At 42.9% G+C, this 19,680-nt stretch overlaps 1 protein-coding gene across 5 annotated transcripts in view; it reads left to right on the top strand.

Annotated features, from left to right (window-relative positions):
- Positions 1-19,680, top strand: part of SFI1 (SFI1 centrin binding protein) — a 57,947-nt gene that overhangs the window by 12,240 nt on the left and 26,027 nt on the right. For 4 of the 5 annotated variants that reach the window (XM_048821035.2, XM_048821036.2, XM_048821034.2 and 1 more), the window contains 15 exons: positions 373-483; positions 2,435-2,529; positions 5,098-5,215; positions 5,480-5,582; positions 7,011-7,167; positions 9,292-9,453; positions 9,900-9,970; positions 12,029-12,121; positions 12,887-12,984; positions 13,715-13,781; positions 14,424-14,554; positions 16,023-16,104; positions 16,341-16,519; positions 16,766-16,841; positions 19,347-19,442. In XM_048821035.2, coding sequence (XP_048676992.2) covers positions 373-483; positions 2,435-2,529; positions 5,098-5,215; positions 5,480-5,582; positions 7,011-7,167; positions 9,292-9,453; positions 9,900-9,970; positions 12,029-12,121; positions 12,887-12,984; positions 13,715-13,781; positions 14,424-14,554; positions 16,023-16,104; positions 16,341-16,519; positions 16,766-16,841; positions 19,347-19,442 — 1,639 coding nt within the window. Of the gene's footprint in view, positions 1-372; positions 484-2,434; positions 2,530-5,097; positions 5,216-5,479; positions 5,583-7,010; positions 7,168-9,291; positions 9,454-9,899; positions 9,971-12,028; positions 12,122-12,886; positions 12,985-13,714; positions 13,782-14,423; positions 14,555-16,022; positions 16,105-16,340; positions 16,520-16,765; positions 16,842-19,346; positions 19,443-19,680 lie in introns of those variants that run through there. The other variant, XM_048821038.2, reaches the window with a different exon arrangement.

A 19,680-nucleotide genomic window follows, 5' to 3' on the forward strand; every position in this document is an offset into this window, starting at 1 on the left:
AGTGTTGTCTAATGGTTCGAGGCTTGAGCATAGCTCAAGAGATGAGTTCTGTTCCCAGGTCTGCCACCAACTGACTATGTGATCTTGGGCAAGTCGCTTAACCTCTCTTTATTTTGTTTCTCAATTTTAAAAGAGGGGTAATTATTTACAAGGGTTGTGTGAGGCTCAGTTAATTGTATCTTAAAGCACTTTTTAGATTCTCAGATTAAACGTGGTATAGAAGGGTAAAGTTTTGTTATGCAGTTAGGTGTGGTTGGGTTAAGCAGCTAATACTGGAAAAAGGAGAGGTACATTTTAAAGGAGACTGTATTTTTTTATTGACTAAGATATTTTTACAAATCTTCCCATCCTCAAAATCTTTTAACTGTATAGATGTCATTATGATCGGAAGATTCTGCAAAAAACCTTTGGCGAGTGGAAGGAGGAATGGTGGATTGTTTGCAGAGAGTGGAAGCTCAGCGTCAGAGCTGACTGCCATTACAGGTCTGTGAAATGACGTTGTATTGTTGTGTCCACAGCAGTGTGAGAAATCCTCCCTGGGTCTTGGAGGATGGTGTGTATGTCAGTAAACAAACTACCCCAGCAGCACTGTTAGGTGAGGAAAGGCCAATGTTAATGCTTTCCTCACTTATTATTTACAACTTTTTCTTCCTTCCTTATTGCCACCCTTCATCCAACAAACAGTACATTTTTCTTTCTTTGTCCTAAGATGAAATCAGATGTCACAGCTCAGGTGTCTTCAGAGTACTGTTCACCTTGTATGAATCAAATTTACTGATATCCAGGAATCAATCATTAATTTAGATCACTCTGAACATGTTCATGTTGATATTCCTCTCGTCTTCTAAGTGGCCAAGTTTTCTTGAGGTATGCTGTTATTTGACTTGGAAAGAAGGAGCAAATGAGCAGCTGGACGCTTGTCTTTTGTGTTCTTTTTTTATTGTGTCAAAATGCAAAGTAGTTGCTATGCCTCTTGTCTGCTGCTCACATGTTGACTAAGATTTGGGAACTTGATCTCTGTCTTGCTCCCAGATTATCTTCCATGTTGGCACAAACTCTGAGCCCATTAGTAGTGAAACAGGCATTCTAGATCCTCTTCTGCTTATATTGCTGTATGATGGGACAAATTAAGTTTTCTTTTCAAGAGGCTTTTATATATCCTGAGTAACCATATAATCCCTTTATACCTTCCCCTCAACCTCTTAATGTAACATCAAAGCCTCCTGTACTCTTTCTCACAAGGCTTTTTTGGCTATTGTTCATAGGAACAAAGGGGTTTCTTCTTTCCTCACCTTTTCTCAGAGAGTGAGGAGTTAATGGATACCCTAGTTCTGTCTCATTTTTACATGGTCTCTCTGTGCAGTCCTTTTCAGTTTGAGAAAGCTTTCAGAATCCTCTTGTTGTTAATGTCTCAGTATGGGGCAGTGTAATTATTTAAAGGTAGACTGGAACATTGATGGATGAGTGATTGAGAGTGTAGGCCACACACACTCACTAAAAATATCTCTGTGAAGATGTTGCCTGTGCAGAATGGGTTATCCAAAGGGCAATCAAAGTTGATCCAAAACTTTTTCCCTTTGGATGTTAAGAAGCCTCACTTTCCTTGTGCCACCATGACTTTTCCATTGAATGGCAGAAGAAAAAGTCCAGATTCTGTGCTGCGAGACACTTCCCTTTCAGAATCTGACTGTAAAGTCTCACTAGAAGCTGCTCTGTGTGATAGGAATCTCTCCTGCCCATTCCAGAACAATTGAGACCAGGTCTGCTGTACAGGAACTAGCTAGATTGGATCAAGGCTTATGATGGATTTTTTTTTGTTTCGTTTTTAACATGCGAACATGGCCATAGTGGGTCAGACCAATGGTCCGTCTAGCCCAGTATCCTGTCTTCTGACAGTGCCAGCGCCAGATGCTTCAGAGGGAATGAATGGAACAGGGCAATTTATCAAGTGATCCATTCCCTGTCATCTAGTCCCAGCTTCTGGCAGTTAGAGTTTTGGGACACCCAGAGCATAGGGTTGCAGCCTGGCCATCTTGGCTAATACCGTTGATGGACCTATCCTCCATGAATTTATCTAATTCTTTTTTTAATCTAGTTATTCTTTTGGCCTTCACAACATCTCCTGGCAATGAGTTCCCAAGGTTGACCGTGTATTGTGTGAAGAAGTTTTTCCTTATGTTTGTTTTAAACCTGCTGCCTATTCATGTTATTGTGTGATCCCTGGTTCTTGTCTTCTCTGAAGGGGTAAACAACACTTTCTTATTCACTTTCTCCACACCATTCATGATTTTATAGACCTCTATCATATTCTCCCTTAGTCTCTTTTCTAAAATGAACACTGACAGTCTTTTTAATCTCTCCTTAATTTCCTTGAATCATTTTTGTTGCCCTTCTCTGTACCTCATCCAAGTGTAATATCTTTTCTGTTGTTCAGATATTTCCTGTACAACCTGATATTCCAAGCCTGGAAGACTTTTATATGCCAGCAGCGAGAAAAGAGGTGCAAGTATCGTGTCGCAGAGGCTCATGGTGAGAGGGGAAGGGGGAGCAGCTTTCTTAAACATAATGTCAGTTTTTCAAGGACGTATTTCTCTGCATGTGTTTGTGTATTTACCTCCCCGACTCCTGTGTGAAAGTGTAATTTACCAAGGCTTGTGGTATGTTCTCCATTACTGGTAATTTTTAAATCAAGCTTGGGTGTTATACTTTGGGAATTATTTTGGGGAAGTTCTATGGCCTGTGTAACACAGGAGATCAGACTAGATGATCACAATGGCCTTGGAATCTCTGAATCTTATGTGCAGATGGTTGTCAACCTAAGGCTAGCAGGGGAGATTGCTCTTAATCCATTGTAGTGTGCAGCTATACAGATAGTTACGGATGCCAGTGAAAGAGCTTAAGGGACTCTCTATCTGCTCTTCAGTGTGGGTCTGATCATTGGTACGGTATGTATTTGAATGGGTATTTTCACAAGAACAAGTTACTGGTGGAGTTCCCCAGCCCCTCAGCTGATGTAGGAGTCAACTCTGGCTTCCTCTTTGTGCATATGTTGATTTTTACCCACCTTATCCTGAATCCCCTCTCTTTTTAGAACATGTTACAGGTGAAATGAAGCTCATAACATTTTCACAGTGAAATAGAGTTCTGACTTGATCTATGTTGAGTCCTGGATTCTGTAGCTCGTAAGTGCACTAAAGCAGGGTGCATATGTTCTCTGGTCTACTGTGGCTATGAAACCCAGCTGGGGAATCGCACGTGTGAAGGGGATATATATTCTAGATGCACCAGAGGAGAAAGTTAGTTTTCTTTGCAAATGCCTACCCCACTGACCCACTTGCCTGTAATGGTCTCAACTTCCAGTGACTACTGACAAAGATAGTGATTCCTTTGAGATCAAGTGGTAAATGACTGTATTTTTAAAGCTGAAGTCAAGATTTTTGTCCCATACTGCATGTCCAGTGGGAGGTTAGCTGACAACTAACAACTGGTGTTTGTATATGTGTGCAACCCTGGAAAGTTACAGACCAGCACCTTATGTCGGGTACAGTAGACTCAAAAGAGACTCATCCACCTTCTTGTGGAGGGAGGTTCTTGTGGAAGTAAATGTGTCCCTTAGGCTAAGTGGCAGCTATAAAGTGAGGCCAGTGGTGAGGAAGGATTCTGTCCTCCCCGACTGCTGCAGATGCCCCTATCCCAAGCCAGTTTACTTGATCAGGTACAGGGACTAGGACCTGGCTGTAGTTTGTAAAGCACTTGGGGATCCTTCAGGATGGAGGGCAGTAATATACATGTAAAATATTTGTTTTCCCATCACCAAGTAAGGAGGCCAGGCATTAACATGCAACCCTACTTCCATTTCCACAAATTGCTTCTCGAGCTGTTGATTATGAAACCTTAGAATTTACAACATTGAAGAGGAGAAAATGGAGAAATTACTCCAGTAGCTCTGAGCAATGCTTTTAAATGTTAATACCACATATCCAATTAACACAAATTATTTGGTTTACAAAGAAAAATAATAAACCTCCCATTAATTAGTCAAAAAGTGAAAAAGAAGTAATCCCTTTTCAGATATGTTAGATCTTGGCTCACTAGATTTTGGAGGACGTTGTCATAGAAAGATATAAAATTAACCAGCTTGTGTTTGGGGAAAGATACAGTTTGGGTCATTTCTCATTAATAATAGTCCAAATCAACATCATCAGTCTTGGGCTATGGGTTTGTTCTAAGAGATTGAGAGGGAGGCAGTTTGTCCTAATGGATAGACCACTGGACTGTGACTCAGGCAACCTATGTTATGTTCCTGGCTATGCTACTGAACTTGGGCAAGTTCTTATCCTCACCTCTCTGTGCCTCAATGTACCCATTAAAATGAGGATAATGCTCCCTTGTAAAGTGCTTTGAGGACTACTGATGAAACGCTATATAAAGAACTAGATATATTTTTAATTTTGTCCAATAAGCCAGATATGCTGAGTAATTTCATACTCTTAGGAGATCTGGAAGATTTTAAAAGATGCCAAGCGCTGGTTTGTTCTATGTTTGTACAGAGTCCAGCACAATGGGTTAGTGATGGGCAGCTATTGCTATACAAATAATATTTCCTCAACATTCTCAGTAACTGTATCTGAAGCTGCAGTATGTGCCCACAGGAATTGTGCAGCCTGAACAAAGTCATTAAACAGTGTTTTATTTATACCTTGCAGGTTATTTGAAGCTATTGATATTTCAGATCTTATCTTAAACCCATCTCCGTTACTCTGCCAGCAGCTAAGCGGCTTGTCTACATAAATTATTCTGGAATAAAGTATATGAATTTAAAGTGCAATAGCAATTTTGCAATAAGTCTTCATGTGGACACTCTTGTTCCAGAATAAGAGTGTCCATGCAGGGAGCTATTGAGGAGTAGCTATTCTGGACAATTTCCTTGTGCAGACAAGGCTTATCTGTGCCTGCCTCTCTCTAACCCCAGCTCGTGGAGTGGCTGCAGTTTTAGATTTTCCCGGTAGGTGGCAATGTAAGGCTGATAATGATTTTAAAAATACCAAATCCTTGTATGTCATTTAAAAAAAATCTTGTGACCATTGCTGTGCACAGCGGAGAAGCAGAAGCTGCGCTGGACATGGCAGCATTGGCTGATCTACATTGATGTTCGCAGGACCAAGCATAGGATGCGATCCGAGGCATTGGCGTTCAGGGAAACAAGCACTCTGCGGTGAGAATGGGTTTGAAACAGTCACATGTTAATCACAAACACCTTCTCTGTCCCATGATCTGTTCCTACATTGTATCTTGCTGGTTCATAGTTATGGTTTTGTCTCAACTGCCTTCTCCCCTACCCCTCAAAGGACCACATAACTCCATCTAGAAAGCAGTGCATCAATAACATGTGTATGTAGAGCCCTGCCTTTCCTGATGAGAGGAGGTTAGTTCCTCACCCCACACTGCAGAATTAATGGGTCTTAAATGCTTTTGGCAGCGTGTCATGGAGAGTGTGGACAAGACGACTGTGCCAGAAGTGTACTGACCATGAGATGAATACTCTGGCTCTGCAGCACTGGGCCCAGAGCCTGCAGTTTCGGGTAAGTCCTTCAAACCCAGACCCTTCATACCTGAGATCACGCATGGTTGTGAGTAATAGCTAGCAAATGAATAAAGAATTCTCCACCCTCAATAATCCCTCTGTACACTGAGATACCTCTAATGAAAGGATGTTTATAGATTGGGTGATGCGAGGTATAAGTTTCACCGTACCCCTCCAGATGTGCATGTGCATTTTACCTGTGAACTGCTTCTCAGTTGTGCAAATAAAATAGAACCATCCCCTGGTTCTCTCCACATGGGGTCCTCAAACATCCTTCTTCTCTACAATGGAGGTATAAAAGCAACATCCAGGCTTTTCTAGAGTTCAGTGTATTTCTAAGTTGCTGCATGGCCAAAGGGAATTATTATGATTCTTTACACAATGCCCAGGAAGATACCAGATGCTTTATAGAGTCATTAAAAAGACAAAACATGGTCTCTGCCCCAAAGAGCTCCCCACTTTAAAACAAATAGATAAATAAGAGGTGGAGGAAAATGATTTTTATTAGTATGTTTCAAACACATGGGCAAAAGGAGTCTGTCATCTTATCTTCCTCGCTGGGTCATTTACACTCACTACCCAGCAGAAGTGAAGTGAATGTAGGACAATCACTGTACAATGGGCAGTTAATCTTCTGTGAAATCCAAAGTGAAAATAATTTGTCAAGACGATATATTTTATTTCCTGTGCCCTGGAATTGTTCAGCCTTTTCCCTGAAAGGTTGATGGCTGCTGTCATGAGTTTAGAACAAGGCACTTGCTCTCTTTCCACTTGGGTAGGGTGTGGTCTTTGGTTCCAGCCTGACTGAAAGATGGCAACCCTGCATGGGATCAGCACTTTGCTAGGGAGGCTGGTCCCATGATTTGGGAAACACTGTTAGGACTTTAGATATCTGCCTCCTTCATCTCCTTTAAATTAAAAGATTGTACTTGGGAGCCCATTATTCATTCCCAGAAAGTAGCATTCTGCCCTTTAAAAGGAAGAAATGATAGTGTAACTTAAAATTTCTCTGGCTGTTGTAATATTGACCCTGGAATTCCCTGTTCCCTCTCACCTTCCACTCTGCAGTATGCTTTGGGTATAGAAACAGCTCAGTGCTGTTGACAAGGTGAGAGGAGTTTGGTTGCACATGTAGGGAAAGCCAGGGTGGGAATGAGAGGGAAGGAGGAGGTGGTAAATGAAAGTCCTGGCCTAAACAAATTGGAAGTGGCCAGTAGAATTGAACATAAATGATTGCTTCCTGAAAACCTCATGGCTCCTTTATTTTTGTCTCCTGGTCGCTATTTGATATGCTCTCCCTCTTCGTTGCCTTTGGGCTTCCTTATCCCCTTCCTTTGCTCTTGCCCATTCCCTCAGTGTTCCCTTGCTTTCCTCTGCTTATTCTTGGCTGACCCTCCTCCTCATTTTTTCTAATTTGTATTGTCAGGCCTGGCTACAGTGGATGGAGCTGTATTTGCACATCCAGCATGACAAGCAGAAGGAGGCCTGGGCAGTGAATCATCATCAGCACTGGGAGCTGAGAAGATGCATGAAGGCCTGGCTTGGGCATCTGCAGCTTCAAAGAGAAAAGAAGCATCAGGACAGTGAGTGAGAATCATAGAAATATAGGACTGGAAGGGACCTCGATAGGTTATCTAGTCCAATCTGCTGCACTGAAACAGAACTAAGGATTATCTAGACCAGCCCTGACAGGTGTTTGTCTAACCTGTTCTTAAAAACCTCCAATGACGGTGATTCCACAACATCCCTAGGTAATTTGTTTCAGTGCTTAACCTTACAGGTAGGAAGTTTTTCCTAATGTCTAACCTAAATCTTCCTTGCTGCAATTTAAACCCATTACTTCTTTTCCGGTCCACAATGGTTAAAGAGAACAGTTTATCACCCTCCTTCTTGTAACAACTTTTTATGTACTTGAAGACTGTTATCGTGTCCCCTGCCAAGTCTTCTCTTCACCAGACTAAACAAGCCCAGTTTTTTCAATCTTTCCTTGTAGGCAATGTTTTCTAGTCCTTTAATCATTTGTTGCTGTCCTCTGGACTTTCTCCAGTTTGTTCACATCTTTCCTGAATTGTGGTGCCCAGAACTGGACACAGTACTGTAGCTGAGCCCTTATCAGTGCTGAATAGAGTGGAAGAATTACTTCTTGTATCTGCTTACAATAGTCCTGCTGTACATCCCAGAATGATGTTCGCTTTTTTTGGAACAGTATTACATTGTTGACCCCTATTTAGTATGTGAGCCGCTATCACCCCCAGATCCTTTTCTGCAGTTCTCTTCCTAGATAGTCATTTCCCATTTTGTATTTGTACAATTATTCCTTAGTAAGTGGAGTGCTTTTGTGTTTATTCAGAGTAACAGCCGTGTTAGTCTGTATTCGCAAAAAGAAAAGGAGTACTTGTGGCACCTTAGAGACTAACCAATTTATTTGAGCATGAGCTTTTGTGAGCTACAGCATACAGGTATGCATCCGATGAAGTGAGCTGTAGCTCACGAAAGCTCATGCTCAAATAAATTGGTTAGTCTCTAAGGTGCCACAAGTACTCCTTTTCTTTTTGTCTTTATTGAATTTCATTCTATTTAAGTCAGACCATTTCTCAAGTTTGTCAAGATCATTTTGAATTTTAATCCTGTCCTCCAAAGTGCTTGCAACCCTCCCAGCTTGCTATCGTCTGCAAACTTTACAAGTGTATTCTCTATGCCATAATCCAAATCATTTATGAAGATATTTGAATAGAACCAGACTCACAACAGCTCCCTTCAGGACCCCACTCAATATGCCCTTCCAGCTCAACTGTGAGCCATTGATAACTACTCTGAGTATGATTTATGAGCCAGTTGTCCATCCACCTTATAGTAGATTCATCTAGCCTGTATTTCCCTAGTTTTGTTTATGAGAAGGTCATGTGAGACAGTATCAAAAGCCTTACTAAAGTCGAAATATATGATATCTACTGCTTCCCCACTATTTACAAAGACTATCCTGTCAAAGAAGGATAGTAGCTTGGTGTCACATGATTTGTTCTTGACAAATCCAGGTTGACTATTACTTATTACCTTATTTTCTTCTAGGAGCTTACAATTTGATTGTTTGATTATTTGTTCCATTATCATTCTGGGTACTGAAGTTAAGATGACTGGTCTATAATTCCCTGGCTTGTCCTTATTCCACTTTGTATAGATAGATACTATATTTGAATGGAGAGATGGGACAGAATAGGGCTTCACTACCTAAACAACTCATTGCCACCAATAGGAGAAGTTGATATATTTTCCCATTTAGGAGACACTTGGATGCTGAAGAGTCGTGGCCTGGGCTAGCAAGGATTGTGTGATTTGTGTACTGATGCATCCAGAATGCTGTTGCCTTATTGTGGAAAGAGGATGGATATCATCTTAGAAAGGAAATTGCTCTACTGACCAAAGCTTACACATTGTAGTGTGTACTCTCGTTGGGGTACCTGACAGGAAGAAGTATGAAGCCAACTTCAGAGCTAGTATCAGTTCCTGCAAGGATTTCCTGAATAACCAGAACAATGTCAGCTAATAGGTGGTGGTAAAATTCTTGGTAAAATTCCCATCATCCCATGCTGGTACTGGAGATTCTGTCACTTGAGAGCCTAGAGTTTGCATGTCATTGTCTTGTCCTGACACAAATGATGCAGGAGCAGAGACAGCTGGTCATGTGTAATTCATGTCCGTTGTTCTAGAAGTGGCTCAGCAACATCACCAAGTCCATGTGCTCCAGCAATGTTTCTCCGGCTGGCAGCGGGCCTGGGAGCACAGGAGAAGCATGCAAATCCACCAGGAGTGCATTGGTGAGCTAGCAGCAAGGGTTACCTTACGGAGAGTCTTCACGCACTGGAAGCATTGTATCCTTTGTGTATGCTACCATAGAGATGCCAGGTTCAAGATACTCCTGCAGGTGGACGGGGCAGATGATCAGTAATGTAAGAAGCAGCATTTGGGTCAGGCATGGTTGGACTGAAAAGCAACTGTTCATTAGAAAGGTGCAGGTTAGTCCATAGTAAATGGGCATTGGAAGGGAGCAAGACTAGCAATTGGAACACATTAGCTAAGAACCTGCAGGCACTAGGATATGGCAGCAGGGAATCGCTGACAGTAAACAAGAGATGCGTCTTTTTAAGTCAGTGAAGCCTCTAACAGCTTCACTGCAAACAAAATGTCTCTGTGTGCATACCAGTGCAGAAAATCCAACACTAAAGCAATTGTGGACTGGAATTCAGTGTCTGTCCCTGAAGGAGAGGGTGTGTTGTGTGTGTCTATAAAAGATACTTTCTTTTTAACTTGATGACAGATGTTATACTGTGCATGGAAGAGACCTGGAAGCACAAGCTTGCAGAAAAGCATCACCGGCACCATCTGTTGGTAAGCGCTTTCTAATATCTCAAGTGAGAGGGAATCTAGGCTATTTGGAATGATTTCCCAGAGCTGCACCTAGCCACCATGTGTGTTATGCTTTAGGTGGTATGTATAGCATTTCCTTCCGTGAAATGTTCAGCTCAGATACTAGGTGCACAGATTCAAACTGTCATGGAATCCACCAGACTCTCTGTTCATCAGGGTGTTGTGTGCAGAGAAGATAGATTAATAGACTTTAAGGCCAGAAAGGAATCATCATGATCATCTAGTCTGACTTCCTGCACATCACAGGCCACAGAACCTCACCCACCCATTCCTGTAATAGACCCATAACCTCTGACTGAGTTACTGAAGTCCTCAAATCATAATTTAAAGACTTCAAGTAACAGAGACTCCACCACTTACATTCATTTACACCTTAAAGTGACCCATGCTGCAGAGGAAGGCAAAACCCCCCCAGGGTCTCTGTCAGTCTGATTCAGGGGAAAATTCCTTCCCGACCCCAAATATGGTGATCAATTAGACCCTGAGCTTATGGGCAAGACCCACCAGCCAGACACCTGGGAAATAATTCTTTGTAGTAACTCAGAAGCCTCCCCATCTAGTGTCCCATTGGAGATATTTGCTGCTAGCAGTTGCAGATTGGTGACATACCATTGTAGGCAGTCTCATCATACCATGCCTTCTATAAACATAGCAAGCTCAGTCTTGAAGGCAGTTAGATTTTTTGCCACCATTGCTTCCCTTGCAAGTCTTTTCCAGAACATCACTCCTCTGATGGTTAGAAACCTTCTTCTAATTTCAAACCTAAATTTGATGGCCAGTGATATCCATTTGTTCTTGTGTCCAAATTGGCGCTTAACTTTAATAAGATAGAGGATTGACACTCATATCTTGATGGGAAATCTCATCTGAGATGTCTTTCCAGTCAAGAGCAAATCAAGTTATTGTTCCAATCAAGAAGCAAATTAACTAAGACCAGTTGGTCCCTTTTGTGCTCCCTGGTCCCTTCACTCTGAAATAGCATCTTCCCCTTTTTATTTTAGTGATTTTTCTCACCTTTGCTACTTATGCAGGAGGATTACTGCCCCAGTGCCATGAGGATAAATGGCTTTGTTCCTTTTTACACTGGTGTGCTACAGGAGTCAATGTCTGTACTTCCTGTACTCTCCTCTTGAAGGCTGAAAACCTTCCCTCTGTGATAATGCCATCACGTGCCAGCCACCTGTATGAGAGCCTATAAATGTCTCTTCCACTTGGGGAGGGATAGGAGTTAGTCTTTTTTTTCTTTATCCTTAAAAGCACGCCCACTTACCAACATAAATAAATTCCTTATCTCTGGCATTCACAGGGCCTCTGGCTTGTTGGAGCAGATATTATTCTATAGTGTGAGGCAGTGTTGAGCATCAAAACAATGACCTTAAGGCCAATGAGATTATATTTTGGAAATAGCAGTAGTAGTGTAACAGGAAGTGCTGGCCCTTTAAGTCAGGGTACAGTCTCAGCACATAATTCTTCCCAGTTCAGCCCAGAATTGAGGCATTCTGGGATTTGTAGTTCAGAGAGACCATAAGAGTTAGAGGTCAGTAAAGAGCTGGGAGAGGGGAGAGCAGTATTTAAGATCCCCTTTCCCAGTACAGAGAGATCTTGGGAAAGGACAGGTTGTGAGCCTCCCCTGCTTCAGGAGCAAGTTGGGGGTCTCCAGTCAGAGACGGAGACAGGGAAAGGGCAGGGCCTATTGATCTCTCCATTGAGAGAGGGTGTGGGAAGGGGCCTGGGCAGTAATTGCTGACAGAGCAAGGGAGAGAGCTGGATGACTCAAAAGAAACCCTAGGAAGGGGGAGGTTTTTAATTTAGCTGGAGAGCTAAACTCTCCAACCAGGGGGAGGGAAACTGAAGCTCGGCTCTGTATCCATGACAAGGCAGTAAGGCTGACCATTACAAGTAGCAACAAAGCTGGATTCTGTTGGAACAGTTGGTCCCAAGGGAAATTGGCTCCTCGCTGCTTGGTTATTCAGGCTACACAGTGAATGGTAAGTAAAATTCTGCTGATTGTTTTCTCAGCGCTTTGGGTTTAATGCCTTGCGGAAGAACATTATAAATGCTCGTCTCCAGCAAATGAGAAGAAATTTGGCTCATCGGCAGCATCAAGTAATGGTGGGTTTAATTTGTGTTATGCTGTGTTTATGTGAGACCTTTCCCTGATCCTTCCCACCTTCTCACACCTGTTCCTATGAAAAAAGAAAAGGAGTACTTGTGGCACCTTAGAGACTAACCAATTTATTTGAGCATAAGCTTTCGTGAAAGCTTATGCTCAAATAAATTGGTTAGTCTCTAAGGTGCCACAAGTACTCCTTTTCTTTTTGCGAATACAGACTAACACGGTTGCTACTCTGAAACCTGTTCCTATGAAGTGTTCTCTAGTCAGTTGCATTGTTCCCTTGCTACCAGCAGTTTCAGAAAATATCTCCTGTGTAAGTCTAGGGTCAGTCACAGACATACTGGCCTAGTTATGTGTTGTCATAAGCCCCATTGCGAACCTCTTTGTAGCCAAGAAGATTTATAGTCTCTCTCTGTATGTAGGGAACAATTGGCTGTAACCTTGTGACAAGGAGAGTGAAGTGATTCAAATAAGCTCAGCAGAGCACACATTATAGCAGCACCTGGATGTAGCAACATTTCTATTTTCAATTTTTTGAGGACTCCTAGATCTATATTAAAGACATTCAGAGCTGGAAGAAAACTGAATTGTATCAGGCTCACGTGGTTTTTAGACTGTTTTGTTTTGTATATAGCAGTACAATGCACTTTAAGGAACTCTCCCTTCAGAATGCTGTATTAGCAGAACATCTGCGTCGTCATTCTTTTGGATTCCCCCGCTCTTGTTACCTGAGTTTTTCTATCTCTGCTGTTTTGCTCCAGTTGCTGCAGAGCTTCTGGAATCGCTGGAAGTGTCGGTTAGAACAGGAGGAGGAAGAGCATCAGCGGTCCCTGACACTAGCAGCTCGCAACCACTACAGGTACTTCAGGGACATGTATTTTTAGATGCAATTAAGGGGCTGGAACTTACTAGCTCTTGGTTCTGGTTTTAAATCTGGTAATGATTTGATGCGTGAGATCATCCTTGCACATTATGAAGAGTGGTCTAGCTCTGGACCATACCTCATTTGAGAAACATGGGGGGGAAATTGATATTGGTACGCCATGAGCCTTGTCTAGGTTTGCTTATTTAAAAAAAAATGTCCCACCAGTGGTGGGAGTACTAGTGTAGACATGGCACAGGCAGTTTTGCCACCAGGTTGCATAGACCTGCACTGAGCAGGGTTAGAAAACAGGGTGGTAAAACATCTTCCCTCTCTACATGAGTGCTACCACCGTGGGAGCCTAAAGTGGGAGAGATCATTTTTTGGGCAGGTGTTGTTAACTACCATAGAGGCTAAATTCCTCTTTAATCCCAGTGAAGATACCTATTTCAGGGTTGAGTGCATAATTATGAAGCAATAGAAGAAACTCTTGCAATTGTACCTGCCTAGATTGTGTTTTTAGATAAATATGTAACTTGCCTTTCTTTTGGTGGGGTGGGAGGAATCTGTGTGGCATTCTTAAAGCACTTTAAGGTAACACAATTATTTTCTGATAGAGACTTACTGTTCAGGACACTGTTATATGTAGCTGTCCAGGTCCCAAGCTGCTCTTTCAAATAGAGGGAGGCTGTTTGCTGAATAGTTGGGTTTTATTTTTTTATTTCAGGGTAGCGCTTCTGCACAAGTCTGTCAGGTTGTGGTTAAGGAATGCCAAGTGGAGAAGACACAGGCAGGTATGGAGTATTTGTCATGTTTAAGTAGCTCTTACATGAGATTCAACCCAAATGATTCTAAAAGCCGGAGGATGAAGGTTGGGTGAATGTGCCAGTCATTTCTGTGGTGCAGCAGATTCATAGGATAAAATCATGTTCTCTCTGATCAATAGCTTGTTGAAAGAATTGTACATCAGCCAGTCAGAGCACTTCTCTGGGAACCAAAGCATGCTAATGTTGGCTGCTGGAGTTTCTAGGAAGGACAGGAAGCCCTGATTAGTTGATTTATGATCATCATTACTATTATTGTTTAGTTTCCAGTAGTGCCCACACTGTAAGCCTTGTTTTGAAATATTACTTTGTTCTGAGTGCAGCCTCCAGAATGAGCTGGAACTGTTGAGCTAGTTGGGTGGAATTGCTTTTCCACTTCCTTCCCTGTGAGAAGTGTGGAGTAAAGTTTTATGAATCACAGACTATCAGGGTTGGAAGGGACCTCAGGAGATCATCTAGTCCAACCACCTGCATAAAGACTAGAAACAAACCCCAAAAGCTAACACTTGTATGTTAAGTAGGATAGGTTAGTTCAGATGGCCTTGTTGTGGTAGTCCCTTGGGAAGGGAGCACTGTTCTGAAATGAAACCAAGCCTGTCCTTTGCTTTTTAGATTCAATATGCCAAAGCTGACAGTCACTATGGAAGAGTGATCTTGCCTGTCACCTTCCGGGCCTGGAAGAGGTTTAAGAACTATCAGCGCTGGTGGAGAGAGATGAAGGAAACGTCATCATGCTTTCATAGGTGCAGTGGATTGTTCTTATGGACTGACTTTAAAAAGAGTATGTGCATTGGGCTGCAGCAACCAGTGCCTGTGTAACTAAGAGTAAAATGTGTTGTATAATCCATTTAGGTCACCTCATGAAAACAAAAGGTGACTTCCTGGAACCTGTCGTTCTTCAATAGTTGCCTCTGCGCCTTCCCACATGTTGTTCCCTTACATCTTGACACCAAGAGTTACAGAATCCCACAGGTGGGAATGCACAGAGGCCCTTGAAGAAATAGTAATGTTCCTTTGGACAACAGAAAGAATCTGGCTGTTGAAAGGCAGTGTGATCTAGTGAATTGAGATGAGACAGAGGCAGGAACCCATGATGTCTCATTTTTGGCTCTGACACTGACTTGGAGCTTGTCTGCACATAAACTGGAACCAGTGCAACTGGAATCACATTGTTTGCAATTCACACCTTTGTTTACTTTGATGTAACTTTGGGCATGTGCACTCTGCATTGGTTTAAAGCTAGTTTACATCATTTCAGTTTGCTCCTGTTATTTACTAGGGACAATATTTACCATGGGCAATCTAAACTGCTATAAGCCAAGTTTAAACTAGTGCAGTGTCCATGCAAATTTATACTCATTTTAACTAAATCACAACATCACAGCTTTAGTTAAACCAGAGCAACTTCTGTGTATAGACAACTCCCAAATGTATAACTTAAGTGAGTAAAAATCAGTGTTGGTCACAGTGAAATAAGTATCCAGCTGCAGACTTGCACTAAAATAACTAAACTCCAACCAATGTAGGTATTCTGGTTCCAGTTTCTGTATAGATAAGTCCTTGCATTGTCGCCTTGGCATGTCACTAATGGCTTTCCTTCTCCAGAGGAGCTCAGCTCCCCACTCTCCCACTGAAATAAACAGAAGCCGTGGGTGCTTATCACCTCTGAAAATTAGGACACTAACTTGTCCCTCAGTTTCCCCACCTGTAAAGTAGGGATAATGAAATTACTAGCCTACTTCACTGGGGTGTAGTGGTGGTTGGTTAATGGTTTGTACAGTGGGTTGAGGATATAAAATGCTATATTTATTCAGTACATTGTTATCATCTTTTCACTTCTGTAATGATAGGGGAAAAAACTGAGAACAAATATTACTCTTTGTGCATTCTAATCTTCTAAAATCTCTAATCTTCTAATCTTTTAAAATCTTAAAAGAGATTTTAAAAGAACTTTTGTGGGCTCTTATTGTTTGCATGAATTCAGTCCTGACTCTGAGCTGGCAGGGGTGTGATGCAACTAAACTTAAGCATCGCTTCAGTTTTCTGATTAGAAAGCACATGACGAAGCACAGCTATAAAATCAAAGCAACGGCGTAACAAATGGTTTCAATTTGGACAGACTGGCATGGTCATCAGAGCCCATAAGGCCAGTCCCTTAGATGTCAGACAGGATTAATTGGTTCCACTGACATTCTTCATTCTTGCTTGCAGAGAATTGTTGATGAGACAGGTATTTGACACGTGGTGGCTGAGTGCATGTCAGCAGCGAGAGAACCGGATGAGAGAGAGAATGGTAAATGCAGCACTTTCCCTTGGACTTCACCAAGGGGATAGATGGAACAGTTTCCTGATCACCTCCTGTGAACATGAGCAGCACAAGATGGGCTTGCACCAATTGCTATTCCACTTGAGTGGTTGGGGACCACATGAGACAATTTCCTGTGCCCATCACCACCTCTGAGGAAGCTTGCCCTGCTGCTCATTACAGACCACATCATGAGTTCCCCAATTTTCTCCTGTCTGTTGCAGGCCATTCTTCACTTTAAGCAGCAGGTACTGGTTCGTTTCTGGTGCTCCTGGCGCAGGAGAACAGTGGTGTGTTTGGAGGAGCGAGAGAGCACGGCTCTTGCCCGTGATCATTACTGCCACCTGCTGCTGTGGAAGACTTTCCATCTCTGGAAGAAGAACGTTCAGGAGATCAGATCAGAGTAAGAGGCAGCTTAAAACGGAGACTGATCCTGATTCAGTCTCAAAATTGGCCCCTTTCACAAAGGAGTTTCTGATTCACGCCAATACTGACCCTGCACGTGTTTTAGAAGCTGTTAGCACATCCTAAATGTTTACATATTTAATAAATGTACTTTCCCAGCACAATAGCAAATGTGGATTCAGGCTTGGTGCTAGAGAAACACAATAGGTCTGGGTCAGTAAGGTCTGGTCTGTTTTTCCTTTAGGAGGATCAAGGAGATGAAAGCTATTAGGTTTCACTATTCAAAGTGCCTGCAGTGGTCTTGGAGCAAGTGGAGAAAGGTGAGAATCCAAGCAGGTAGAGAGTTCTCAATCCTCCTCTATTTATCGATTACCTATGCTCATCATTTAGCTGCTTAACAGACACCATATTAAAGGCATTGTTTGGTCATAATGCTAGTTAATCTTGGGCTACTCTAACCAAAGACTGCTCTCTCCAAGGCGGGGTAAAACACTGCAATAAGGGAGGAGTAGGAGTAGTGTGTGGGAAGGTGCGAGGGAGTTCTTTGTTTGTCCTGCATTGCTCCACTGCTCACAGAGGTGGGGAGGGCAGGACTGTCACTCAGTGGTGTTACCCAGACAGTGGTTTTGGGTCTATTACATGAATGCGTGTGTGAAGGCTTCCCCAACCATTACACTCTCTGTGCTTCCCAGAGCATCATTTAAGTGCTCCAGTGCCTGAGGGGAACTCCTAGGAAATACCACACACTGTTCTCAGGAAGAAGAAAAGGAGGACTTGTGGCACCTTAGAGACTAACCAATTTATTTGAGCATAAGCTTTCGTGAGCTACAGCTCACTTCATCGGATGCATTCAGTGGAAAATACAGTGGGGAGGTTTTTATTAAATAACCCTTTTTAGAAAGAAGACAGTTAAATATTATACCAATCTCTAGATTTGTGATAATTGGTATCTGCATGAAACATTATCCCCAGTTCACAGAACCTTCTGGTAACCTTCTGATTGTAACAGTTCTTCTCATCTCTTGTGAATGGGATATTAGCAAAAACCATGTCCGCTGCTGTTTCAACCAGCCTGACTCCAATAAAGACTGTTACTCCAAGGGGACCCTGGTGCACCCTGTACAGGAGCCTAGTGCTCTCTCACTGCTACAACCATTCTAGGACAATACACACTGCTAGCTGGAAGTAGCAGCCCAATTAGCATGCTCCAGGTACATTGAGTGGGAAAGGGTCAGATCATCATCCTCATGGCAAATCCCAAAGGCTCATGGGCTACTTGCAAATTGAGTGCCACCTGGATCAATCTCTGATAAGGTGCTTAAGGTGGTCTGATTAAATTTATGTCCATCACTGGCAATCATGTAATGCCACCAAAGCTTTTGGTGCCACAGGATTGCCGGCCTTGTAGCGGCATTCCTTGGTACACGCACCACAACATTTTTTGCTTTTTCATTCCTATAATATGTGCAAAGCAAGAAAGACACCAAAACCAAACCAGTGCTGATGAAGGTGGTTGCTGGGTTCAGCATTGAATATCCTAGTTTCTGATCTTGTCCTGCCACTTGATATGGAGCAGCTGACTGAGACAGTAAGAATTGATGCTGTTTGGCATATTAGCCTCAGAGATAATAGCCTTTTCCCAGAATATAAGGATTTGCTGATCAAGTGGTTGGAGAAGCAGGGCTGTCAGACCTGTGTTGCTGAGGGTCATAGGCGGGAGTGGGGTTTCTGTTGTCTTGTTAACTGCATTTCCTATTAGAGCTAGTCTCTGGCACCAAAGTAAGCCATAAGGAAGTCAGAGATCTGAGTGTTCTTCATGTGAGGGGAACAAAGTCGACACTGCACTTCCCTTCTTTTGAACAATCTGATTGCAGGGTCCCTTTTCCCTAAATTACCCTTATATTATGAAATAAATCCTGTCATCTGAGTACTCTGCAGCTCCATTGTTAATGCTAATGAGGTGTATCTCATACGTCCTGGGGGGAGGGCTGGACCTTTAATTTATTAGGGCTCTGCCCTACATATGCCTTGTCATCAGATCACAGTATTAGATTTACATTTGGTTTGGTGGTTGGGTGATGAGACCAGGCATCATGTGACAGTAGACTGTAGCTTCCTATGAGAGAGAGCCTTCTCTGTCAGAGAGAGAGCCTTCTCTGTCAGAGAGAAGGTTGGGGCTAGGAAAGGCCATGGGGAAGTTTCTCCAGAGATAAGCAGAGTCTGGAGTAGGCCTGGCAGAGCTCTCCTGCTCAGGGGAATCCGAGAGTGAACTGGGATCTGAAGCCCCAATACAAAGGTAACTGGGAGACAGACCAGAAGTGCCCTCAGTGGATCTAGAGGGGACCAGGGTCAAAGAGGAGGAGGGGAAGGAATCTCCATACTAGCCATAGGGAAAGGCCTGACTGAAGTGACCTGCAGTGACAGGTGGGAGCAGATGCTGTAAGGGGAACAACAGTCTTGAGAAGAAGACACTTGAGGAAATACCATGCAGCAGAACCTGTGTTTTGGAATGAGCAGTTGAGCCCAGCAAAGGGCTTAAGAAACTGGAGTGGGGGACAGTGTGGGTCTGGTTTAAGGTGAGATTGGAACTGTTTTAATAGACGAGCCTCCAAGAAGGGGCGTTGTTTAACTTGCACAAGAGCCCAGGGGACAGTTTGAGAACCTGAAGGGGGAAACTGAGGCAGCAGGGTCTGGTGCCAGTTCAGGTAAGACCCTGTTATGCTGCTCTATAGGAGTGATGCTTCCTTGGAGGTTGGGGATTGTAGGTGGGTAACTCTTCTTCTCTTTCGCTTCCCACACAGTCTGATTTTCTTTTTTGCTTGTAGTATGTGGGACATCAGTCTAAGAAGTGGAAGACATTGGTGCAAGCAGACATGTATTATCAGCACTCACTGCTGGCCAGGGTCTTGGCTGCCTGGAAGGTAGGAGGATTATGTTTGTTTTGTTTCTCAAGCTTGCTGTGTCTGCACCCTCCACCCTGAGGAGGGAATGCCATATCTGCATTTGTGTTTGACTTTAGAACCCACACAGAGTATAAGGCCTGATGCTGCTACCGCTCCTGGAGTGTCTCCCTTGAGCTCCATTGGTGGAATCCTGTGTTTCTGGAGTACACGGGTCCGAGGTCTGACTTGTGTGGCTGTATATATGTAGATAGCTGCC

Source organism: Caretta caretta, chromosome 15, assembly GCF_965140235.1.
Source record: "Caretta caretta isolate rCarCar2 chromosome 15, rCarCar1.hap1, whole genome shotgun sequence".
Classification (NCBI taxonomy): Eukaryota; Metazoa; Chordata; order Testudines; family Cheloniidae; genus Caretta; species Caretta caretta.